Source organism: Rhodotorula graminis (assembly GCF_001329695.1).
Source record: "Rhodotorula graminis WP1 unplaced genomic scaffold RHOBAscaffold_2, whole genome shotgun sequence".
In the NCBI taxonomy this organism is placed as follows: Eukaryota; Fungi; Basidiomycota; class Microbotryomycetes; order Sporidiobolales; family Sporidiobolaceae; genus Rhodotorula; species Rhodotorula graminis.
The window spans coordinates 1,009,715-1,027,460 of NW_017264929.1; the positions used below are offsets into that span (position 1 = coordinate 1,009,715).

General features: G+C 69.1%; 5 protein-coding genes across 5 annotated transcripts; 3 read left to right on the forward strand and 2 right to left on the reverse strand.

The window, feature by feature from the left end:
* Positions 1-2,009: 2,009 nt before the first annotated feature.
* Positions 2,010-5,773, forward strand: RHOBADRAFT_33796 (uncharacterized protein; the record flags this gene model as incomplete). Its single annotated transcript, XM_018413145.1, has 9 exons — positions 2,010-2,856; positions 2,936-3,125; positions 3,194-3,415; positions 3,516-3,932; positions 3,993-4,247; positions 4,315-4,713; positions 4,867-5,053; positions 5,132-5,357; positions 5,452-5,773. The coding sequence occupies 9 exons, from the start codon at positions 2,010-2,012 to the stop codon at positions 5,739-5,741; spliced, it is 3,033 nt and encodes a 1,010-aa protein (XP_018273685.1). The 3' UTR covers positions 5,742-5,773.
* Positions 5,774-8,006: 2,233 nt separating this feature from the next.
* Positions 8,007-9,202, forward strand: RHOBADRAFT_51464 (uncharacterized protein; the record flags this gene model as incomplete). The annotated part of the gene is made up of 3 exons (XM_018415852.1): positions 8,007-8,521; positions 8,587-8,776; positions 8,840-9,202. The coding sequence occupies 3 exons, from the start codon at positions 8,007-8,009 to the stop codon at positions 9,200-9,202; spliced, it is 1,068 nt and encodes a 355-aa protein (XP_018273686.1).
* A 170-nt stretch (positions 9,203-9,372) lies between these two features.
* On the reverse strand, positions 9,373-12,130 carry RHOBADRAFT_51465 (uncharacterized protein; the record flags this gene model as incomplete). Its single annotated transcript, XM_018415853.1, has 2 exons — positions 9,373-10,486; positions 10,557-12,130. 2 exons carry the CDS (start codon positions 12,128-12,130, stop codon positions 9,433-9,435), a joined length of 2,628 nt encoding a protein of 875 aa, XP_018273687.1. The 3' UTR covers positions 9,373-9,432.
* Positions 12,131-12,428: 298 nt separating this feature from the next.
* RHOBADRAFT_51466 (uncharacterized protein) lies at positions 12,429-13,861 on the reverse strand (the record flags this gene model as incomplete). Its single annotated transcript, XM_018415854.1, has 4 exons — positions 12,429-12,569; positions 12,844-12,903; positions 12,990-13,209; positions 13,314-13,861. The coding sequence occupies 4 exons, from the start codon at positions 13,859-13,861 to the stop codon at positions 12,429-12,431; spliced, it is 969 nt and encodes a 322-aa protein (XP_018273688.1).
* Positions 13,862-14,468: 607 nt separating this feature from the next.
* Positions 14,469-17,514, forward strand: RHOBADRAFT_33799 (uncharacterized protein). Its single transcript, XM_018413146.1, has 7 exons — positions 14,469-15,086; positions 15,164-15,220; positions 15,300-15,568; positions 15,665-16,104; positions 16,224-16,816; positions 16,899-17,216; positions 17,303-17,514. Exons 1-7 carry the CDS (start codon positions 14,888-14,890, stop codon positions 17,452-17,454), a joined length of 2,028 nt encoding a protein of 675 aa, XP_018273689.1. The 5' UTR covers positions 14,469-14,887; the 3' UTR covers positions 17,455-17,514.
* The last annotated feature ends 232 nt before the right edge of the window (positions 17,515-17,746 follow it).

The following is a 17,746-nucleotide window of genomic DNA, read 5'->3' on the forward strand; positions in this document are numbered from 1 at the left end:
GAGAGGGCTCGAGGTGCGAGAGAGCGAGGAAGGGGGAGGGGAGGGAGAGGCGCAGCTCGGGGCAAGCGGCAAGCTTGTGTGCCGGGTGCAGAGGTGCAGCTGCTAGAGCTTGCGCCCTCTCTGCAGCGCCCGGGCGGATGAGCGTTGGAGCACGGTGAGGAGAGAGGTTCGTCGTCGTCGCCGCCTCTTCATCACAACAACCAGCCCGGCTCTAGCTCGCACGCCTGCTGTGCCGCTTCTGTTCCACACAAGCCCTGTCAGCACACCGACTCGCCCGTCCAGCCCGTCGCGCCAGAGCCCGCCGAGCTCGCCAGAACCACCTTCCCCTCCCCCACCACCAACCCCCGTCTCGTCCGCAACCCTGGATCAATTCGTCGCACCGGCCAAGGTCCAGATCTTGCTCGTCCCCGTCCACCCGATCAAGCGCAGCAAGTTCGACCGCCATGTCGAGCTGTTGAAGCGCTTCGCCAGCGTCCCTCTCGCCGACGTGCCTCCCGACCGGCGAGGCGAACGAGGTGCGTTCCCGGCTCTCTTGCGGTCTGTCAGGTGCGGCGGGCCTGGCAGAGAGTGCGAGACGGAGCGGGCCGGCGCCTCGCAGGCAGCTCGGCAGCGTCGTCGTCCGTTCATCGTTGCACCGGTTACTCGAACAGCGATGAGGAGCTGGGCGGCCTCAGCACAGCGGCAGAGCCACGAGAAATCACGCCTGACCCTCTTGCACGGTCGTACAGCGGTCTTCTCGTCGAGCCCGACAACACCGGGCAACCTCCTGCTCAACTACCTCACTCCGACCACCTGGGCGCCGCAACATCCGCTCTCGTTCCTGTCCGAGCTCCAAGTGCATCGCCGCATCCAGGGCATCATCGGCATCCTCGACGCGACCGAGTACCGCGGCAAGTCGCTCGATACCGCCCTCGCGTCGTTCCAGGCGTCGCTCAAGTCGCTCCCCAAGACGTTCGCGACCAAGGTGTACGGCTTCGACCCGAGCGAGGACCAGCTCGACGAGGCGCGCAAGCTCAAGGAGAACGAGGGCCTCATCCTCGTGCCGCATCTCGGCGATGTCAGCTTCTTCCTCAAGACGGTCCTCGCCGACTTTGCCGGCGACGTCCTGTTCGACTTTTCCAACATGGTGCGTCCCACCGTCCCCCTTTTGAGCCCTCCCGAGACAGTGACTGACTCTCGACTCTCGCAGGCGGCCCAACTCGAGTCGCGTACGTCGATCCCGACCCCGCAGGAGACGCCCGGCGCCACCGCTCCCTTTTCCTTCGCGCCGACCAAGCGCACCGCCCAGTCGACGATCTCGACCTACTCGGCGCCCGCCGCACGTCGTCCTGAAGCACCCACGCCCGCCAAGCCGCCACCGCCCGTCGACCTCGCCTCGCTCGGCCTCGCTGCGCCTCCGCAGTCGCGCACCGCGACGGGCCCGCTCGGCGGCAGCACGTCGGGCAACCGCGACGGCTTCCTGTACGGCCAGAGCATCCAGACGCACATGGCGACGCAGGCCGGTGCGGCGTCGAGCCCGCCGCCGGGCGCGCAGCTCGTCGACGCGAGGGCGAGGAAACGGGTCGCCGGGCGCGAGAAGAAGCTCATGGGCGACATGTGGCTCCTGTCGGGTCGGCTGAACGAGGCCATCAACTCGTGCGTCACCCTCTCACTCTTCTCCTTCCAAGAGCGAGAGCCCTGATCCTCGTGCACGTGCAGGTACAACGACGCCGTCGCGCTCACCAAGGCGTGGCCCGACCAGGTGTGGCAGGCGAGCGCTCTCGAGGGCCTCGTCGTCGCTCTCGTCATCCAGGCGACCCAGCCCAAGGGCTCTCAAGGCAGTGTGCGTCGCCTCTTGCTCTCTCTCCACCGAGGCGGCCCGACCTGATGGCCTCCTCCCACAGTTGCCGCCCTCGCTCGTCCCGCCGAGGAGCGACTCGCCCGTCGGCTCCTCACATCATCCCGACATCTCGACCTTCCTGTCGGCTATCCCCGACCGCCTGTCGCAGGCCATCTCGCTGTACGAGAAGATGCTCCTCCCGCTCGACCGACCAGCCGATGCACCTCCGCCAGATCCCGACCGCGCCCATCCCCTCGTCTACGTCGAGGCGTGTCTGCGCTGCGCCCACTTCTACCTCGCCGTCTCGGAGGCGCACGGCAACGTTCCTCGGGCGCTCGACCGCCTCGTCGCCCCCTCTACCTCCTCGACTACCTCCTCGCCTCCTCCTACCGGCGCAGCGCAAGCGCGTACCGCCCGCCTCACGTCCCTCTCGCCCTCCAACACCGTCCCTCGCTCGACCATCGCCCAGTGGATCAGCGCCGCCTACTCGCCGCACCTCGCGCTCCTCGCCCTCCCGGTCCGCCTACGCCTCACGGCCGAGATCGCGAGCCTGTTCGGCCGCATCGGCTACCGCCGCAAGGAGGCGTTCGTCCTGCGCGAGCTCGCCGCCCTGTGCGCCGAGGGCGTCGCTGGGCGCAGCATCGAGGTGTTTGCGGCGGCGGGAGCAGGCGGGCCGTCGCCCATCCCGGAGGAGCCGAGCGACTCGCCTCGCGCCAACGGCGGCGCAGGAGGGAGCACGGCGTCGGGAGCGGCGGCTCGAGCGCGCGCGTTCGACCGCGGCGGGAGCATCGTGCGCACGACGAGCGATCCGGCCGGCAACGACTCGATCGTGCGCATCGTCGAGAAGGTGTGCGAGGCGTTCGGGATCGAGGTCGCGCCGCGGTTGTCGAGCGAGGACGTGCAGGCCGAGCGCAAGAAGAGCATCGTGCAGGGGCGGACGCTCGAGATCCTCGAGAGCGAGGTCGGCGCGTTCGGCTGGCCGGGCCTGCAGCTCGGCGTGCTCAAGGACGCGATCGGCATTGCCGAGGCTCTTCCCGGTGCGCCTCACCTTCCTCTCTCTCTCTCTCTTCTCTCGAGATGCGCAGGTGCCTAACCCATCACCCGCCGTGCGCGCAGAGTACCAGGCGGCGATCCGGTTCACGGTGACGGGCCTGCGCTCCCTGTCCGACACGATGCCGCCGCACGAGCAGTACGAGCTCGCGCAGAACATTCCGCGAGTGTTTGCCGCCGCAACGAGGCGAGGCGCGTCGTTCGAGCTCGAGTACTGGGGCCCGTCGCAGCTCGTCATGAGCCTCGAGGTCGTCAAGTGCGTCCTCCCTTCCTGCCGCCCTCTTCTGCCTTTCTCGCGAGTGATACTGACGGCGCTCTCTGCAGGCTGTCGTCGAACCGCGTCCCGCACGAGCACGCCCTCAAGGACCTCGAGCTCGACTCGACCACGGCGGCCGGCCCGCGCAACCCGTTCCTGTACGACCCGCGCCGCAAGGTCCAGGCGGCCAAGACGAAGCCGTCCGTCGTCCAGAACGAGACGACCGAGGTCTACGTTACGCTCCAGAACCCGTTCCTGTTCGAGCTCGAGATCCAGAACATCGAGCTCAGGTGAGCCTCCCCTTTCCTTCCGCCCCTCGTCTCGCCTTTGTCGTCCCCGTCAAGCCCCGGCCTCGACGACGCGCAAGACTGACACCCCTCCCTCCTGCAGCACCTCGGGCGTCCCGTTCGCGTGCGACCCGCTGTCGACCGTCATCCCGCCCGGCTCCTTCCACACCGTCCGCCTCACGGGCACGCCCCGAGAACCCGGCACGCTCGTCATCCGCGGGTGCCACATTCGGCTCGCCGGCTGCGTCAGCCGCGAGTTCGTCCTGCCCGTGTGGGACGCCGAGGAGGAGGAGAAGCAGCGCAAGACGGCCCTCCTCGACACGTCGCGCGAGCGCATCAAGGTGACCGGCCTCGACGCCGTTCCTGACTCGACGCCTTCAGCTACGGCCGTCCCGAGCGACGAGCTACGCGACGGCGACCTCAAGTTTCTCGAGTGCGCCGTCGTGCCCGAGATGCCGCTCCTGTGGATGAGGTCGACGTCTCTCACGCACGGCGCGCTCATGCTCTACGACGGCGAGATGTGCGTCCCTCTTCTCCTTCGCATCTCTCTCTCTGGCCCTGACCTAAGTCGCCGCCGCAGCTCGACCATCCGGATCGGCGTCGAGAACACGTCGTCCTCGCCGATCGACTTTGTCAAGGTCACGTTCGCCGACTCGCTCAGCGCCGCAGCACAAGCCTACCTCACCGACAACGAGCTGGCCCCGACCGAGGCGTACGATCTCGAGGGCGAGAGCGTCCACCGACCCGTCTTCCGCTGGGACGGCTCGCCGCAGACGGCCATCGCGCCCGGCGCGTCGCACATCTTCGAGATCCAGTGCCGCGGCAAGATTGGCTGGTCCGTCGACTCTCTCTCTGTGTCGCCCCAGGTCGCACGTCCCTAACCTCGTCACCTCGTCTCGCAGTGGGTTCGGCTCGATCCAGCTCGACTACGGGTTCCTCGACCGTGACGTCGTCAAGTCGAGCAAGACGTTCTTCACGCGCCAGCTCTTCTGCGACGTCTTCATGACCGTGCACCGCGCCGTCGTCGCCAACACGCTCGAGCTGTCGCGCCTCAAGGCCCTTCCTGACGAAAGCGCGACGCACGGGCGCTCGGCGAGCGTCGTCAGCCTCGGGCAGCGCGGCGCCGCGCTCGACAAGCGCCTCGAGGACAGCCTGCGCGAGATCGACGACGGCGAGCACTGCCTCGTCGCCGTCGACGTCATGAACGTGTACGGCAAGCCTTTCGAGGTCAAGCTCGAGCGGCAAGAAGAGCGTGAGCCCGACCTCTCCTCCCTCCTGCCTCGTCGACACGCGCCTGAAACGTCTACTGACGTCTCTTACTGCGCGCAGAGAGCGACTTCTACCAAGTTCGGCAGCGGATCGAGCCGGGAGCGACTCTGCGGTGCGCCCCCTTCTCCCTTTCTCTCTCTCTCTCCTTCGTCAAAGGGATCCTGTCCTGACGTCGCGTCCTGCAGCATGCTCGTCCGCCTTGACCGTCTCGCCCTCACGTCCGAGCAGCTCGACCAGCCGATCCCGGCGCTGTCGGAGCGGCAGTTTGTCGTCGCCAAGGTCAAGCGCTCGCCCGAGGAGGCGCGCCTCGAGCGCGAGCTGTTCTGGTACCGCGAGGAGCTGCTGCGTCGCGTCAAGCTGTCCTGGAACGAGGTGCGCCGCCTTGCTTCTCTCTCTCTCTCTCTCAAGTCGTCGCGGCCCCGAGCCTGACCGCTCGCTTTCCTCTTGCAGGTCGGCAGCCTGCGCTCGGGCGAGGTCAGCCTGCGCCAGCTCTACCTCGACAAGGCGATGCTTGACATACTGCGAGGCGACGCCGTCGAGGTCGAGCTCTTCCTCGAGGAGAACCCGGCGTCCGAGCCCGGCGCGTTCGAGCTGCGAGGACGAGGGTCGCGCCTCGCTTACTCGGCCGTCGCCGACGACTTTATCGACGTCTGCGCCAAGGTCACGAACCACTCTCGTGCGTCCTCGACGTCTCTCTATCTCTCTCGAGGCGAGTGAGGCCGCGCACTGACCCTCTCGCCCGCCCCGCCCTCTCTCTTTCCCTCTCGCAGCTTCGCCTCTCGAGCTCACGCTCCGCCTCGACCTGCGACCGCCCGAGTCGTCGCGAGCAACGTCTGCCGCCCTCGTCCACCTCGCTCGCTACGTCGTCATCGAGGGCGTCTCGCCCGTCTCGCTCGCGCGCCTCGAGCCCGGCGCGACCTGCGAGGCCCGCATCCCGGTCTGCCTCCTCGCACAGGGCCGGTACGAGCTCGGGTGCGTCGTCGAGGAGGCGCGGCAGAAGGGTGGGCGGCGACGAGCGTGGGGCGCGAGGGAGCCGCTCGTAGTCGACGTCGAGCGATGACGGGCTGCAACTCGACGGACGACGAGCATCTCTCTGGGCAACTTGAGAGGAGACAGCGTGTTACAGCGCTGAGAGTCTACATATGCGGGCCCTACCGGCGCAAGGTGGCCAAGTGGGCGGCCAAGTCGGCCTGGGGACGGGCGGTTTGAGAAGGTCAATTTGCGATACTCGAGGCGAGGACCTGAACGAGCGCACGTCGAGCTCAGGGTGCGAGCCACCGAGGATCTGCGCGCAAGAGGGATGTCAGTGCTGCGTCTGCGAAGCGAGAGCTGCGGCACGAAAGGGTAGGCGCACCTTGCGGTTGGCGACGCCGAGTGCTCGGAGCGCCTCGACGGCGTCGAACGTGATCGCGGCGCGAACGCCCGACTCGTAGAGCGAGTCACGCTTGCGAGAGGCCTCGATACAGAACTTGAAGGCGATCGGAACGGCCCGGCCCGAGCCGATCTTGGTGAAGTCGATGTCGAGGGCGAGCGAGCCGGCGTAGTCGGAGAGGTAGATGCGGGAGCACTGCCACTTGCGGGCGTATCTGCGGATGTGTCGATATCAGGGACCTGAAGGTGGCGGAAAGGAGGCACGAGCGTGCAGGAGAAGCTGCGGCAAAAGTCTGTACGCGCGGCGGTCGTTTTGCTCGCTGAGCGCGCGAGGTTGGGCTTTGAGATCTTGCGGCCAGTCCTCACGGCGAACGAGGTTGTAGCGCTGTGTGGAAGGAGATGGGTCTCAGTCTGACTGCTCGGGCGAGCGCGACGAGGAAGAGCGCACGGACCTTCATCTCGATGATGACGAGCGCCTTCTGCGGCTTGAGCAGCCGCTCGTTCTTGGCGTTCTTCTGCGTGCTGACGAGCGCAAAGACATGATCAAGCCTGAGGCCTGAAGGAGGATGCAAGTCAGCTCGCCGCCTGTCGACGGCGCAGGAGGAACAAGGACGCACACGATCGCGATGTTGAGCCGGCCTCCAGGACCACGTCCTCTGCAACGACCTCGCTGAGGAGGACGATCTCGAAGTGCTGGCGCAGGTGCTCGGCGAGAAAGTGTTGCAGGACGGCGAGGGCCGGGTTGAGGACGTTCGAGACGAAGGCATTGCTGCGGGAAGGACAGACAGGTACGCGAGGGAGGTCAGGCCAAGGGACACTCGATTGGGAGGACAAAGGAAAGGGCTGCACGAGGCGTCGGCCTCGTTGTCGAGAATGCGGCGGCTCTGCGTCAGAGGAGGAGAGTCGAGCTTGCGGGCGGCGTGGACAAAGTGGACCTCGTCCGACAGAGCTCGCGCCGACGGCCATTCGCGCCCGACCAGCTTGGGCTGCACGTAGTACTCCTTGTTATAGCGGCTCTGCGCGAGCTGCTTCGACAGGCGGGCCGTGCTGGCGGTGTGCGACACGTCACAGCGCAGACGGGGCTGCAGGAGGACCGAGAGGGTGGTGCCGATCGCGAAGCCCGGCTTGTTGCGAAGAAAACCTCGAAGCTCGCTAAGCGCGATCCCGCTCTTGACCGACTGGAGAGAGGGAGCCAACGAAACGATTTGGAGATTTCTCGAGAGAAGAGGAGGAGCGCACCTCGTGATACTCGACTGCTGATCGTGCTGGTCGTTGCACAGCTCGACGGTGTCCAGGCGAGTATAGTACGACAGCGCGCACTTGCCCTCTGGCTCGCGGAAAGAGCGAGGAGAGGGCGCTGACGAGTGGGGACGAACGCCGACCGACGCTCAGGCCGCTCGCGGTACCGTTGCGGGACGCACTCGTGCTGGGTCGTACGCTCGCCAGGCGGTTGTCTGCGTCGGACATGCTCAGGACGAGACTCGATAGAGCGAGAAAGTGAGAAAAGGCGCGACGACGAGCTCGACAAGTTCGGCTCCCGCGGACGACGGGGGAGAAAGCGCGGCGTTCGTCCGCCTCAGACGCGCACGCCGGTCCGTCGGGGTCGGGCAGGACTCTCTGTCAATCGGTGGACAAGCCGACGCGAAGCATGCAGCGATCCGCCGGTGCAGACGAGGACGCGCCTTTCTCTCCTCCACTTCGGAAGGCCGCCGGCTGTGGACAACGACGACGAACAGCTGGAGCTTGCGCAGCCACTCGTCCTGTTGAGCCGCTACTCGAACTTCGATCGTAAACGCGTGCGCGTCCGGGGCAAACGATCGTTACGCGCGTTGCCTCTCGGCGCTCCACCCGCACGGCCCTCCTCGGCGTGCTGCCTCTCGCTCGCGCCCCGCTCTGGCTCGCACGAGCGTCGCTTTCCACGCTGCTGCTGCTTCTCTCTCTCCCTGTTCACCAGATGGCCTCGGCAAACCCCTCCGCCGACGACTACGTGGGTTTCTACCTCGACCGGCCGACCGAGAAGCAGCTCGACGAGCTCGAAGCGCTGCGAGCGCACGCCCTCGACCACCCGCTGGAGCCGGGCAACTCGCTCAGCTGGCAAGGGCCGAACCTGCACCCCGAGTCGCTCCCTCCTGCGGACTACCCTCGCCCGACGACGCCGCTCCCTTCGCCGCACGAGCCTCGCCCGCTCCTCGCCGCCCTTCTCGCCCACGACTCGCCGGCCCAGTCAGGTCGCGGCTGGTCGCTCCGCCTCGTCGATGGCCTGCAGACGGGCGCCGACCAGTGGTCGCAAGTTTGGCGCTGCGAGGCGGTCGACGGGCAAGGGCGCGAGGTCGGGCGAGTCGTCCTCAAGCTCTACCACCAGGCCCTCTTTCGTTTTCCCGACGGCGACGAGTGGCCAGATGTCGAGCAAGAAGTCTTCTTCTGGTGGCCGGCGCGTCACGCCGAGGCGTGCGAGTCGAGAGCGTACCGGTGCGTCGCGCCGCTTTCTCTCCTTCGGCAGGATCCGCATCCTGACGCTTTGCCTCTCGCCGCAGCGACCTCTCGGCGTATCAAGGGCGAGACGTTCCTTTCTGCTACGGGTTCTACATGTTCCGCCTCCCCGACGGCAACGACGTCGTCGGCGTCGTCCTCGAAGACCTCGTCGACAAGGTCGTTCCCTTCGCCAAGCTCGTCGAGGACCCGACCACCGCGCAACGCGGCACGTACGAGCAAGTCGCCGAGCTCGTGAGCTTTCCATCGTCGTCGTGTGCGGCGCGGTCGCTCACTCGCCTTGGTTCTCGCTCGCAGGCCTACTCCGCTTTCGAGCTTCACCGCCGAGTCACCGAGTGCGGGATCCTGCACGTCGCCAAATACGCCGAGGACCTGCACCAGCTCAAGGGAAGCTGGTCATGCATCATCGCGACGGGCTTTGGCCACCCCCTCTTCCTCGACCGAGCGCGCGAGGTCCATCGTCGCACCCTTGAGCGCGAGCGTGCGCAGGGTCCGCTCGAGCCGTGGGCCGAAATATTCTGCGCCCTGAGCAACAGTCAGGTTGGCGTCAGGAGCACGGTCGAGGAGCTCTTCCGTGCGATGGGGCACGACTTTCGGCGGTGGCGTGACGAGGAGCGAGCGCAGGAGCGGCTCGCCTTTCTCGAGGACCGCGTCTTGTAGAGGCCCTGGCGCTCTTAGCACTGTACACGAGCCCAGCACAATACTCGAGCGAGTGCGTCTGAGAGGACTAGAGAGAGAGAGCGAGAGCAGCGACGGCGAGCGCTTCAGCGAGAAGCCGAGGCTCGAGCGCGAGCAAGCCGCGACCGGCGCGACGACGACGAGAAACAGGGAACGAGAGAAAGTGTCTGTATCATTGTCCGACGACGACTGGAGGAGCCCTGCCCCTCGCTCTATGCCCGGTGGCTGACGACCTGGACCCGCTCGACCGGGCTCGCTCCGACCGGCGACCCACCGCTCCCGCCGCCCTCGCCGCCCTCGAGGTCCGTCGGGCTCATCGCGCCGCCCTCGGCGCCCACAAGCGCCGTCCTGCTCGAGCTCCCTCGCTCAGTGAGCGCGATCCCGCGCTGCGCGTGCGCCTGCTGGTGGTGGTACTGCTCGTCGCTCTCTGCGCGACTGAGCGCGACGGGCAGGAGCGTCGGCGAGCGCGCGCCGCCTCCGTTGCTCGAGCTCATGCTGAGGCGACCGAGCGCCGCCGTGCCCGCGTTGGCGAGCGCGTCGCGCCCGTCGGTCGCCGACGAGAGGAGCCAGCTCGCCTTGGGCACAACGCCGGCCGCGGTCGTGCCGCCGTCGGTCCTCGACGCGCCGCTGCCGCCGACGTCGGTAAAGTCGAGGTCGACGAAGGTGGGCAGGTCGAGTGCGGCGGGAGGAGGCGGCGGCGGGCGGCGAGCGTGACGCTGCTGCTGCTGCTGCTGCTGGTACGCGAGCGCGCGCCGGGGCGACCGGGGCGAGCGCGGCGGGTCGCGCAAGTAGCCGTCGCCGCCTGCGACGCTGCCCCTGCTGCTCGCGTGCGAGCGCGCCGAGTCGTGCGACGTGCGTGAGGGCGGCAGCGGTGGAAGGTCGACGAGTGGGGCGGTCGGCGACGGCGGCGAGAGGACGAGCTCGACGCTCGACGAGGCGGCAGGGTGGATGTCGGTCTCGTTGACGATGGGGATGGGCGGAGCGAGGGCAGGGCGCTCAGTCGTCGCCGACTCGGGCTCGTCGTCGTCGTCGTCGTCGTCGTGCGCCTCGATCCCGGTCGCCGACGACGCTCGGACCGCGACCGACAGCGGCTGGGACGGCGCTCGGCCCGGCACGCGCATGGGTAGCATGCCGCGCGGCTGAGGGACCGACGAGCCGACGCCGAGTGAGCGCCACTTGCGGCGGCTGCGCTCGCACAGGATGCCGATGACGCCGCCCGACAGGTCGAGCTTGGCGGCGAGCCGGCGGTACTCGGTGCGAACGACCCTGCGCGACGTCGAGGAGGCGGGTCAGTGAGCTGAATGTAGAGGGAGAGAGAGAGAGCGAGGGGACGCACCAGGTCTGGGCACTGCGAGCGCCCGGGCCCGAGCCGACGACCTCCTCGCCGTACACGCCCGTCTCGAAGTAGCCCCTGTCGCCGAGCCCGTCGTCCTGCGCGCCGCGCCAGTCGTCGTCACTGCCGCTCCCATCGCTCGCGCTGTCGCGCCGCGCCGCCTTGCCCCTCTGCACCGCCGACGACGCGCGCTCCTCGTCCCACTCGTCGTCGTCGCCCGCGCCCGCCGCGCCCTCGCCACCCGCCGCGAGCCGCTCGCCGAGTCGCGCAAACTCGCCCCGCTCGACGTCGTCGACGAACGCGGCGAGGAACCGGGCCCAACCTGCGGGGCCGTCGCCGGGGAAGAGGACGACCTTGTCGTCGATCTCGCGCCCGAACGCGATCACCTGGCCGGGCTGGCCGTACGTGCGCGCCTTGGCGGCGGGAGCGCCGGGTGCGGCGTGCGACGCCGAGGCCGAGGACGAGGGCGAGGTGGTGGTGCCGGCGGCGGGAGGACCAGGAGGAGGGGGAGGGTCGAGGTCGACGCCGATGTAGTTGCCGCATCGGTCGGTGAGGAGCGGGAGCCACCCGGGGTGCGAGTAGCGCTTGCGGACCCAGCCGTCCGGGAACGAGCCCATGCCGGGCACGTCGCACCCCTTGCCGTCCTTTCCTCCCCCGACGCCGCGCCCGCCAATCTCCTCCTCGTCGGCGACGTACGGGTGCGCGCGGCCGCCCCTCCTGCGCCGCCCGTCCTGCTGTGCCGCGCTCGCGCCAAACGCGTCGCCTCCGAGCCCGGCGCCCTGGAGCCCGCCGGCGTCCTCGAGCGTGCGCCAGAAGCGCCACTCCTGCTCGACCTGGTCGAGCGGCATCCACCACAGGCCGTACACGAGGCCGAGGCCGCCGACGCGTGCGCCGCCCGCCGCGCCGCCGCCGCTCGACGCGGCAGACAGGAGCTCTTGGCCGTCGTGCTCGAGGTACGAGTCGACGACGGCGCGCGGGAGCTCGTAGGGCGCGAGGGCGGCGCGCAGGCTCGACAGGGCCGGGTCGACGTGCGACGAGAGTGGGGACGAGAGCGTGTCGGCGAGCGAGGGCGACTGCTCGGCGAGGAGGGCGCGCAGGCGGGCGAAAGTGGCGTGCAGGGGAGGGGAGCGCGACGAGCCGCCGCTCGGGGTCGAGGCCGACGACGAGGGGCGCGAGAAAGACGGGAGGGGAGGGTACGACGACTCGGCCGAGTAGCCGTTGCTCGGCGTCGAGCGGTGCGTCGGGCACTGCTGCTGAGGCGGGTAGGCCGGTGCGCGCGAGGACGCCGACGACGACGACGAGCCGACAAAGGCGCCGTCGGACGCTGGCGGACCCGACAGGCTGTTGCGCGACTGGGTCGCCATACCGCCGCCGCCGAGGTCGCCTCCTCCGAGCGCAACATCGTCGTACGCGCCCTCGTCGCCGTGTGCGCCCGCGCCGTACGGGCTCGAGGGCGGGAAGGTAGACGACGACGAGGCGGCGGCGGACGAGGAGGAGGACGAGGGGAACGGGTGCGGCGTGCGCTGCTGCTGGCGCTTTTTGGTGGCCGAGGACCCGCCAAAGAGGAAGTCGAGCATGCTGGGTGCTGGCGCGCGAGAGGAGGAGGCGGTCGCGGCTCTGGCTGCGAGAGCGAAGTGGGCGGAACGAGGGCGAGGTCAGTACTCGTCGCGAGGGGCCGAGGACAGGCCATGCATGTCCCAAGAGCTCATCTGCACGCTCTGCACTGCTCACGGCGGCCGCGCACGGGCTCGCCGCCGTCCCTCGTCCCGCAAACACCGCCCGTCCTCATCAGGCTCGTCACCCACTCGTTCGCTCGCCCACCGCCGCCCCGCAGCCGACACCTGGGCAGCCACGTGCGATAGAGAGACGGTCGACTCACTGTGCTGGGCAAGTCGTGCGTGTCGAGGGCGACGTGTCGACGAAAGCGGGGACGAGGACCCGGGGGGGCCGAGGAACGCGCGGGACGAGGGTTGGCGGGCTGCTGCTGCTGCTGTAGGGTGGTGCGGGTGCGGGTCGCTGGCGACACAGCACAGAAGAGCTCAGTCGCTGTCGGTAAGCGAAGAGAGACGCTCAAGCCGAGAAGCGAGCCGGCGCCTGGGCTTCCGCCGACGAGGGTCGCCAGAACAACGACGGGCTCGAGCCCTCGTTCAATTGCACGCTCCTCCTCCTCCTCTTCTCACCGTCCCCTCCCTCTCCCCGACCGTTTCCCCCGTCTCGAGCTCCCCGCTGCGCCGGCCGGTCGCCCAACCCTCGCCGTCCCCGCGCCGAGCGCCCCGAGCAGCGGCTCGACGAGCTGCAGCTCGATGCTGACCGTGCTCTTTGTCCGCGACTGGTACACGAGGTCCTCGTCCTGTGTATGGCGGAAGCGCGGCGATCCTGGGTCAGTCCTCGAGCGAAGGAGAAAGAGGAAGAGAGAGAGAGGGAGAGCGGACGCACCTCATCGAGCGGCGTCACCTCGTCCGACACCGTCTTGCTTCCCGTGCGCACCTGCATGCGCACGACGCCCTCACCCTCGTCCTCGCCGTCGGTCCCACCGCCATCGCGAGAAGCGGGCGCAGGCGGCTCGCCGCCCGGAACGGCGTCGCGGATGGCGAGCGCGAGCGAGAGCGCGAGAGGGATGGCGGCGCCCATGGCGTTGACCGTGAGGGAGGTGCACCTGCAATAGAAGAAGGAGTCAGTGCGGCTCTTCGTCAAGGTCCACGCTCGGCGCGAGAAGGAACTCGCGCCAAGCGAGAGGCGCAAGGAGGACGAGCGACGCACCCTCGCTCGACGAACGCCCCGACGCCCATCTTGAGGTACCCGGCAAATCCGAGTCCCTGCGCCCCCTGCCCCTTGGCCCTGCGCACCCACAGCTCCTCGCGCTCGACGCGGTCGCCGAGGTCCTTGGACCGGCCGCCGACCTTTGCGCCGGCGAGGGTCGCGGCGGGGCGCACGCGGGCGCGCTTGCCCGTCGCGAGGGAGAGAGAGGGGTGGGTGGCGGCGAGGGCAGAGTCGGTGCGGGCGGCGGAGCGGGTCGGGTGGCCGGTCGAGAGGCGGCGGAGGGTGCCGGGGACGAGGGTGCGCTTGGGCGGTTTGGGCGGGACGGCGGGTGGGGAAGGGGCGGGCGCAGGTCGAGACAGCGAGTCGTCGGGCGTCTCGGGCACGACGGACTGGGCGGCGTTCGAGGGTGGAGCGGCGAGGGAAGGGGAGGGTGCAGGCGGGGAGCGGGCGACGCGAGGGCGCTTGGCGGGGCGGGCGGCTGAGCTCGAGGGCTGAGAGGACGTGGCTTGTGAGGACTGCGAGGCAGTCAGGGCGCGCTTTGGAGCCATGCGGGGCGAGCTGCTGCGACGTGGACAAGCGAGAGAAGCGAGAGGGCCAAGGTCCGCCTCGCACCTCGCCCCTCGACAGGCGCGACTAGCTCAAGCTCACTGCTGAACCTCACGTCGAGTCTCCTGCGACGCAAGCCCGACCCGTCGTCCTCGCGCTCTGCGGGTGTCGCCGTCCTCCGCCAGGAGCACAGCCTTCTCGCCTCATCCACCTCTCGACCTCGCGTCTCGCCACCTGGCCGTGCACCGTCCGCCTTGTTCTCTTTGACCGCACGAGTGCGTTCGAGCCAGCCCTCTCGTCTCTCGGTAACGACCAGTGGTGGGTGACCTCGTCCTCGAAGCTCTCCAGAGCTGATGAGGCGCGAGTGCGAGGCGACCCGGGTCTCGAGCGGGCAAGGAGCACTCGAGAAAGTCCCCTGACACTCCCACCTACCCACAGGTACCCCTACTCGACTCGCCGCACCCGCCGCCTCGAGCACCATGTCGGCAGCCCTCCTCCCTCGCGGCTGCACCTGCCTCGCGCGCCTCCCCTCCCTCTCCCGCGCCTCCTTCTCCACCTCGACCCCGTCCCTCGCCCCTCCCACCTCTCGCCCCGCTCCTCGGCCCCCTCGCGCCCGCCCCGGGCCCGACCCCTCGCGCGTCGCCTCGTCCTCCGAGCCCTGGCAGCCGCACAACCCGTCGCGCGCCCCACAGCCCCTCCCCTCGCGCCTCAGCCCGCAAAAGCGGTTCGCCCAGGACCGCGAGCGCGAGCGCCTCAAGAGCGCCAACCTCGACAAACCGCGGTGGCGCGCCGACCCGCGCGCGGCTGACCGGCTCGCGAGGAGCGCCGCGAGCGTCGCGCTCGATGTGGGCGAGATTGGCGCGAGCTTGCCGCAGCAGCGGGAGCGCAGCAGGAGGTTCAGGGCGCGCGAGGAGGAGGCGGAGGGCGGCGATGGCGGCGGGTCGTCGAGGGGACAGCGGGCGGGCGCACCTCGTCGAGGAGGAGGAGGAGGAGGTGGTGCAGGCGGCGCCGCAGCCGCACCCGAGCGCATGGTGCCCGGCCGCGTCAACCGCAGCCTGCAGCGCAACCGCGACGAGGTGCGCGTGTCGAACGCGCCGGCGCCTGCACCGCCGCCGCGGCACCAACCGTCCAAGCGCGCAAAGAGCAAGCCCAAGCAGCTCAAAAAGGTCGTGCTCCCGACCACGTTGCGGCTCGACAACCTCGTCAACATCCTCAAGGAGCGGCTGTGTGCGTCCCACCGCTCTTACATTCGTCGTGACTCGTCTCGAGAAGCGCGCACTGACCCCTCCTCGTCCGCCCTGCAGCTACAGTGCAGCGCGCCGCCGAGGGCATGGGCCTCACCGACACTCGACCCGATCGTCGTACGTCTCCCTCTCGCCTTTCTGTCTTGGGCGCGCCGTCGCCGAGACGGTCCCGCTCACCGAGATGCCGCCGCAACAGTCCTCACCTCGGAGGACGCGTCCCTCCTCGCCCTCGAGCTTGGCTTCGACCCCGAGATCAACGACGACGCCGCGTTCGACCTGTTCCCGCTCCCGTTGTCGCCCCCCGAGCTCCTGTCGCCGCGCCCGCCCATCACGGGCATCTTTGGCCACGTCGACCACGGCAAGACGTCGCTCCTCGACGCGCTGCGGTCCACCTCGGTCGCGGCGGGCGAGGCCGGCGGCATCACGCAGCACATTGGCGCGTTCGAGGTCGGCGTCGCGAGCATGGTCGCCAACCTGCGCGCGCGCGCCGACAAGAACAACAACAAGAAGCCGTCGTCCCCGGCCTCGTCGCCCAAGAAGGACGTCGTCGCCGCGCTCAAGGAGGGCGAGCCGACCATCACGTTCCTCGACACGCCGGGCCACGCCGCGTTCACGGCCATGCGCTCTCGCGGCGCCGGCGTCACCGACGTCGTCGTGCTCGTCGTCGCCGCCGACGACGGCGTCAAGCCCCAGACCGAGGAGGTGATTGGCCTGATCCGCTCGGCGTCGGACGAGCTCGGCGTCGTCGTCGCCCTGACCAAGTGCGACAAGCCGGGCGTCGACACGACAAAGGTCAAGCACGAGCTCATGGCGGCCGGCGTCGAGGTCGAGGACTTTGGCGGCGACGTGCCGTGCGTCGAGGTGAGCAGCGTGACGGGCCAAGGGCTCGCAGAGCTCGTCGAGACGATCTCGGCCATCGCCGAGGTGCGCGAGCTCAAGGCCGAGCGGGCGGGCCGGGTCGAGGGGAGGGTCATCGAGTCGAGGGTCGAGAAGGGCCGAGGGTGCGTCGCGCTTCGTCCTCTCTCTCTCCCAGCCGCTCTCGGCTGCTGCCCGTAGCAGTGCGGCAGCCTCGTCACGAGGTGCGAGAAGCTCACCCGTACCTTGTTCCCCTCCCCCGCAGAAACGTCGCGACCGTCCTCGTCCTGCGCGGCTGCCTGCGCAACACGGCGTCGCTCGTCGCGGGCACGACATGGGCTCGTGTCCGCACCCTCATCCCGCCGTCGGGCAAGGCCGTCGTGTCGGTCTACCCGGGCCAGCCCGTCGAGGTGACCGGGTGGAAGGACCTGCCCGCCGCGGGCGACCTCGTCCTCGAAGCCGCGACCGAGGACGAGGCCAAGCGCGCCATCGCCAACCGGCTGCGGCGCGTCGAGCAGGAGAAGCTGTGGAGCGACGTCGAGGTCATCAACGAGAAGCAGCGGCGCGAGGCCGAGATCCTCGCGATCCGCAAGGACGAGGAGGACAAGGCCAAGGCCAAGGGCCTGCGCGGCAACGCCGTCCTGCACGCCGGCGACGCCGCCGTCGAGGAGCTCGTCGGCGCGTCCGACGGCCCAAAGGAGCTCCTCCTCGTCATCAAGGCCGACGTGAGCGGCACGGTCGAGGCGGTCGTCGGCGCGCTCGAGGGCATCGGCAACGCCGAGGCCAAGGTCAAGATCCTCAGCTCGGCCGTCGGGCCCGTCACGCAGGGCGACGTCGACATGGCGCGAGCAGTCGGTGGTGCGTCCCTCTCACTCTCTCTTGATCCCTCGTCTTCTGGTCGTCCGAGCTCCTGACGCTCGAGCCTCTCTCTCTCGCGCAGCCACGATTGTCGGCTTCAACGTCAAGGCGCCCGGGTCCGTCATGAAGGACGCCGCCAAGGTGCCCAACCCGGTCCCGGTCCACACGTCGCCCATCATCTACCGCCTCGTCGACACGGTCCGCCAGGCGACGGCCGACCTCCTGCCCAAGTCGATCGAGACGCGCGTGCACGGCGAGGCGACCGTCCAGATGGTGTTCGACATCTCGGTGAAGGGCCGCAAGGAGCCAAAGCGCATCGCCGGCAGCAAGGTGTCGAACGGCGTGTTCCAGAAGGCGAGGAAGGCGCGCGTCGTGCGCAAGGGCGAGGTTCTCCACACCGGTGCGTCCCCCTCTCTCTCTCCTTTCGCGTCTCTTGCCTCGACGAGAACGAGACCTGACCTCGCCCGTCGGTCTCTGCGTGCGCAGGTGTCGTCTCGACGCTCAAGCAGGTCAAGAAGGACGTGCTCGAGATCCCCAAGGGCGTCGAGTGCGGCATCGCGCTCGACGACTTTGACGCGTGGGAGGTCGACGACCTCATCCAGTCGGTCGAGGAGGTCGAGGTCGCGAGGACGCTGTAGCTGGAGCGAGGGCGAGGACGAGGCGAGCAGGTCGTGCAGCGCGACACCCATCCCCTCTCGGCGCCGCAAGGTTCTCTCGCTCGCTTTCTCAGCTTCTCCTCTCTCTTCTCGAGCTGCGACTCGGCTTCTGTCGCTCACTGCTCGCTCGGCCGCACCTTCCGCTCGTCGATCGTCCCTCGGCTCGACTCGGCCGAGCATCTTTCTCTGAGTCTAATCATCGTGCGCCCCTCTTTCTCTCTCTCCTTCCTCACCTCGACCCTCTCCTGACGTTCGCCAAGCACGCCTGCAGGAC

Bases quoted from the DNA above. Each gene is read 5' to 3' on its own strand.
- RHOBADRAFT_33799 (XM_018413146.1), top strand. From the start codon at position 14,888: ATGGTGCCCGGCCGCGTCAACCGCAGCCTGCAGCGCAACCGCGACGAG. The intron at 16,105-16,223 runs GTGCGTCGCGCT...CCTCCCCCGCAG, and splicing joins AGGGTCGAGAAGGGCCGAGG to AAACGTCGCGACCGTCCTCG. The intron at 17,217-17,302 runs GTGCGTCCCCCT...CTGCGTGCGCAG, and splicing joins GGGCGAGGTTCTCCACACCG to GTGTCGTCTCGACGCTCAAG.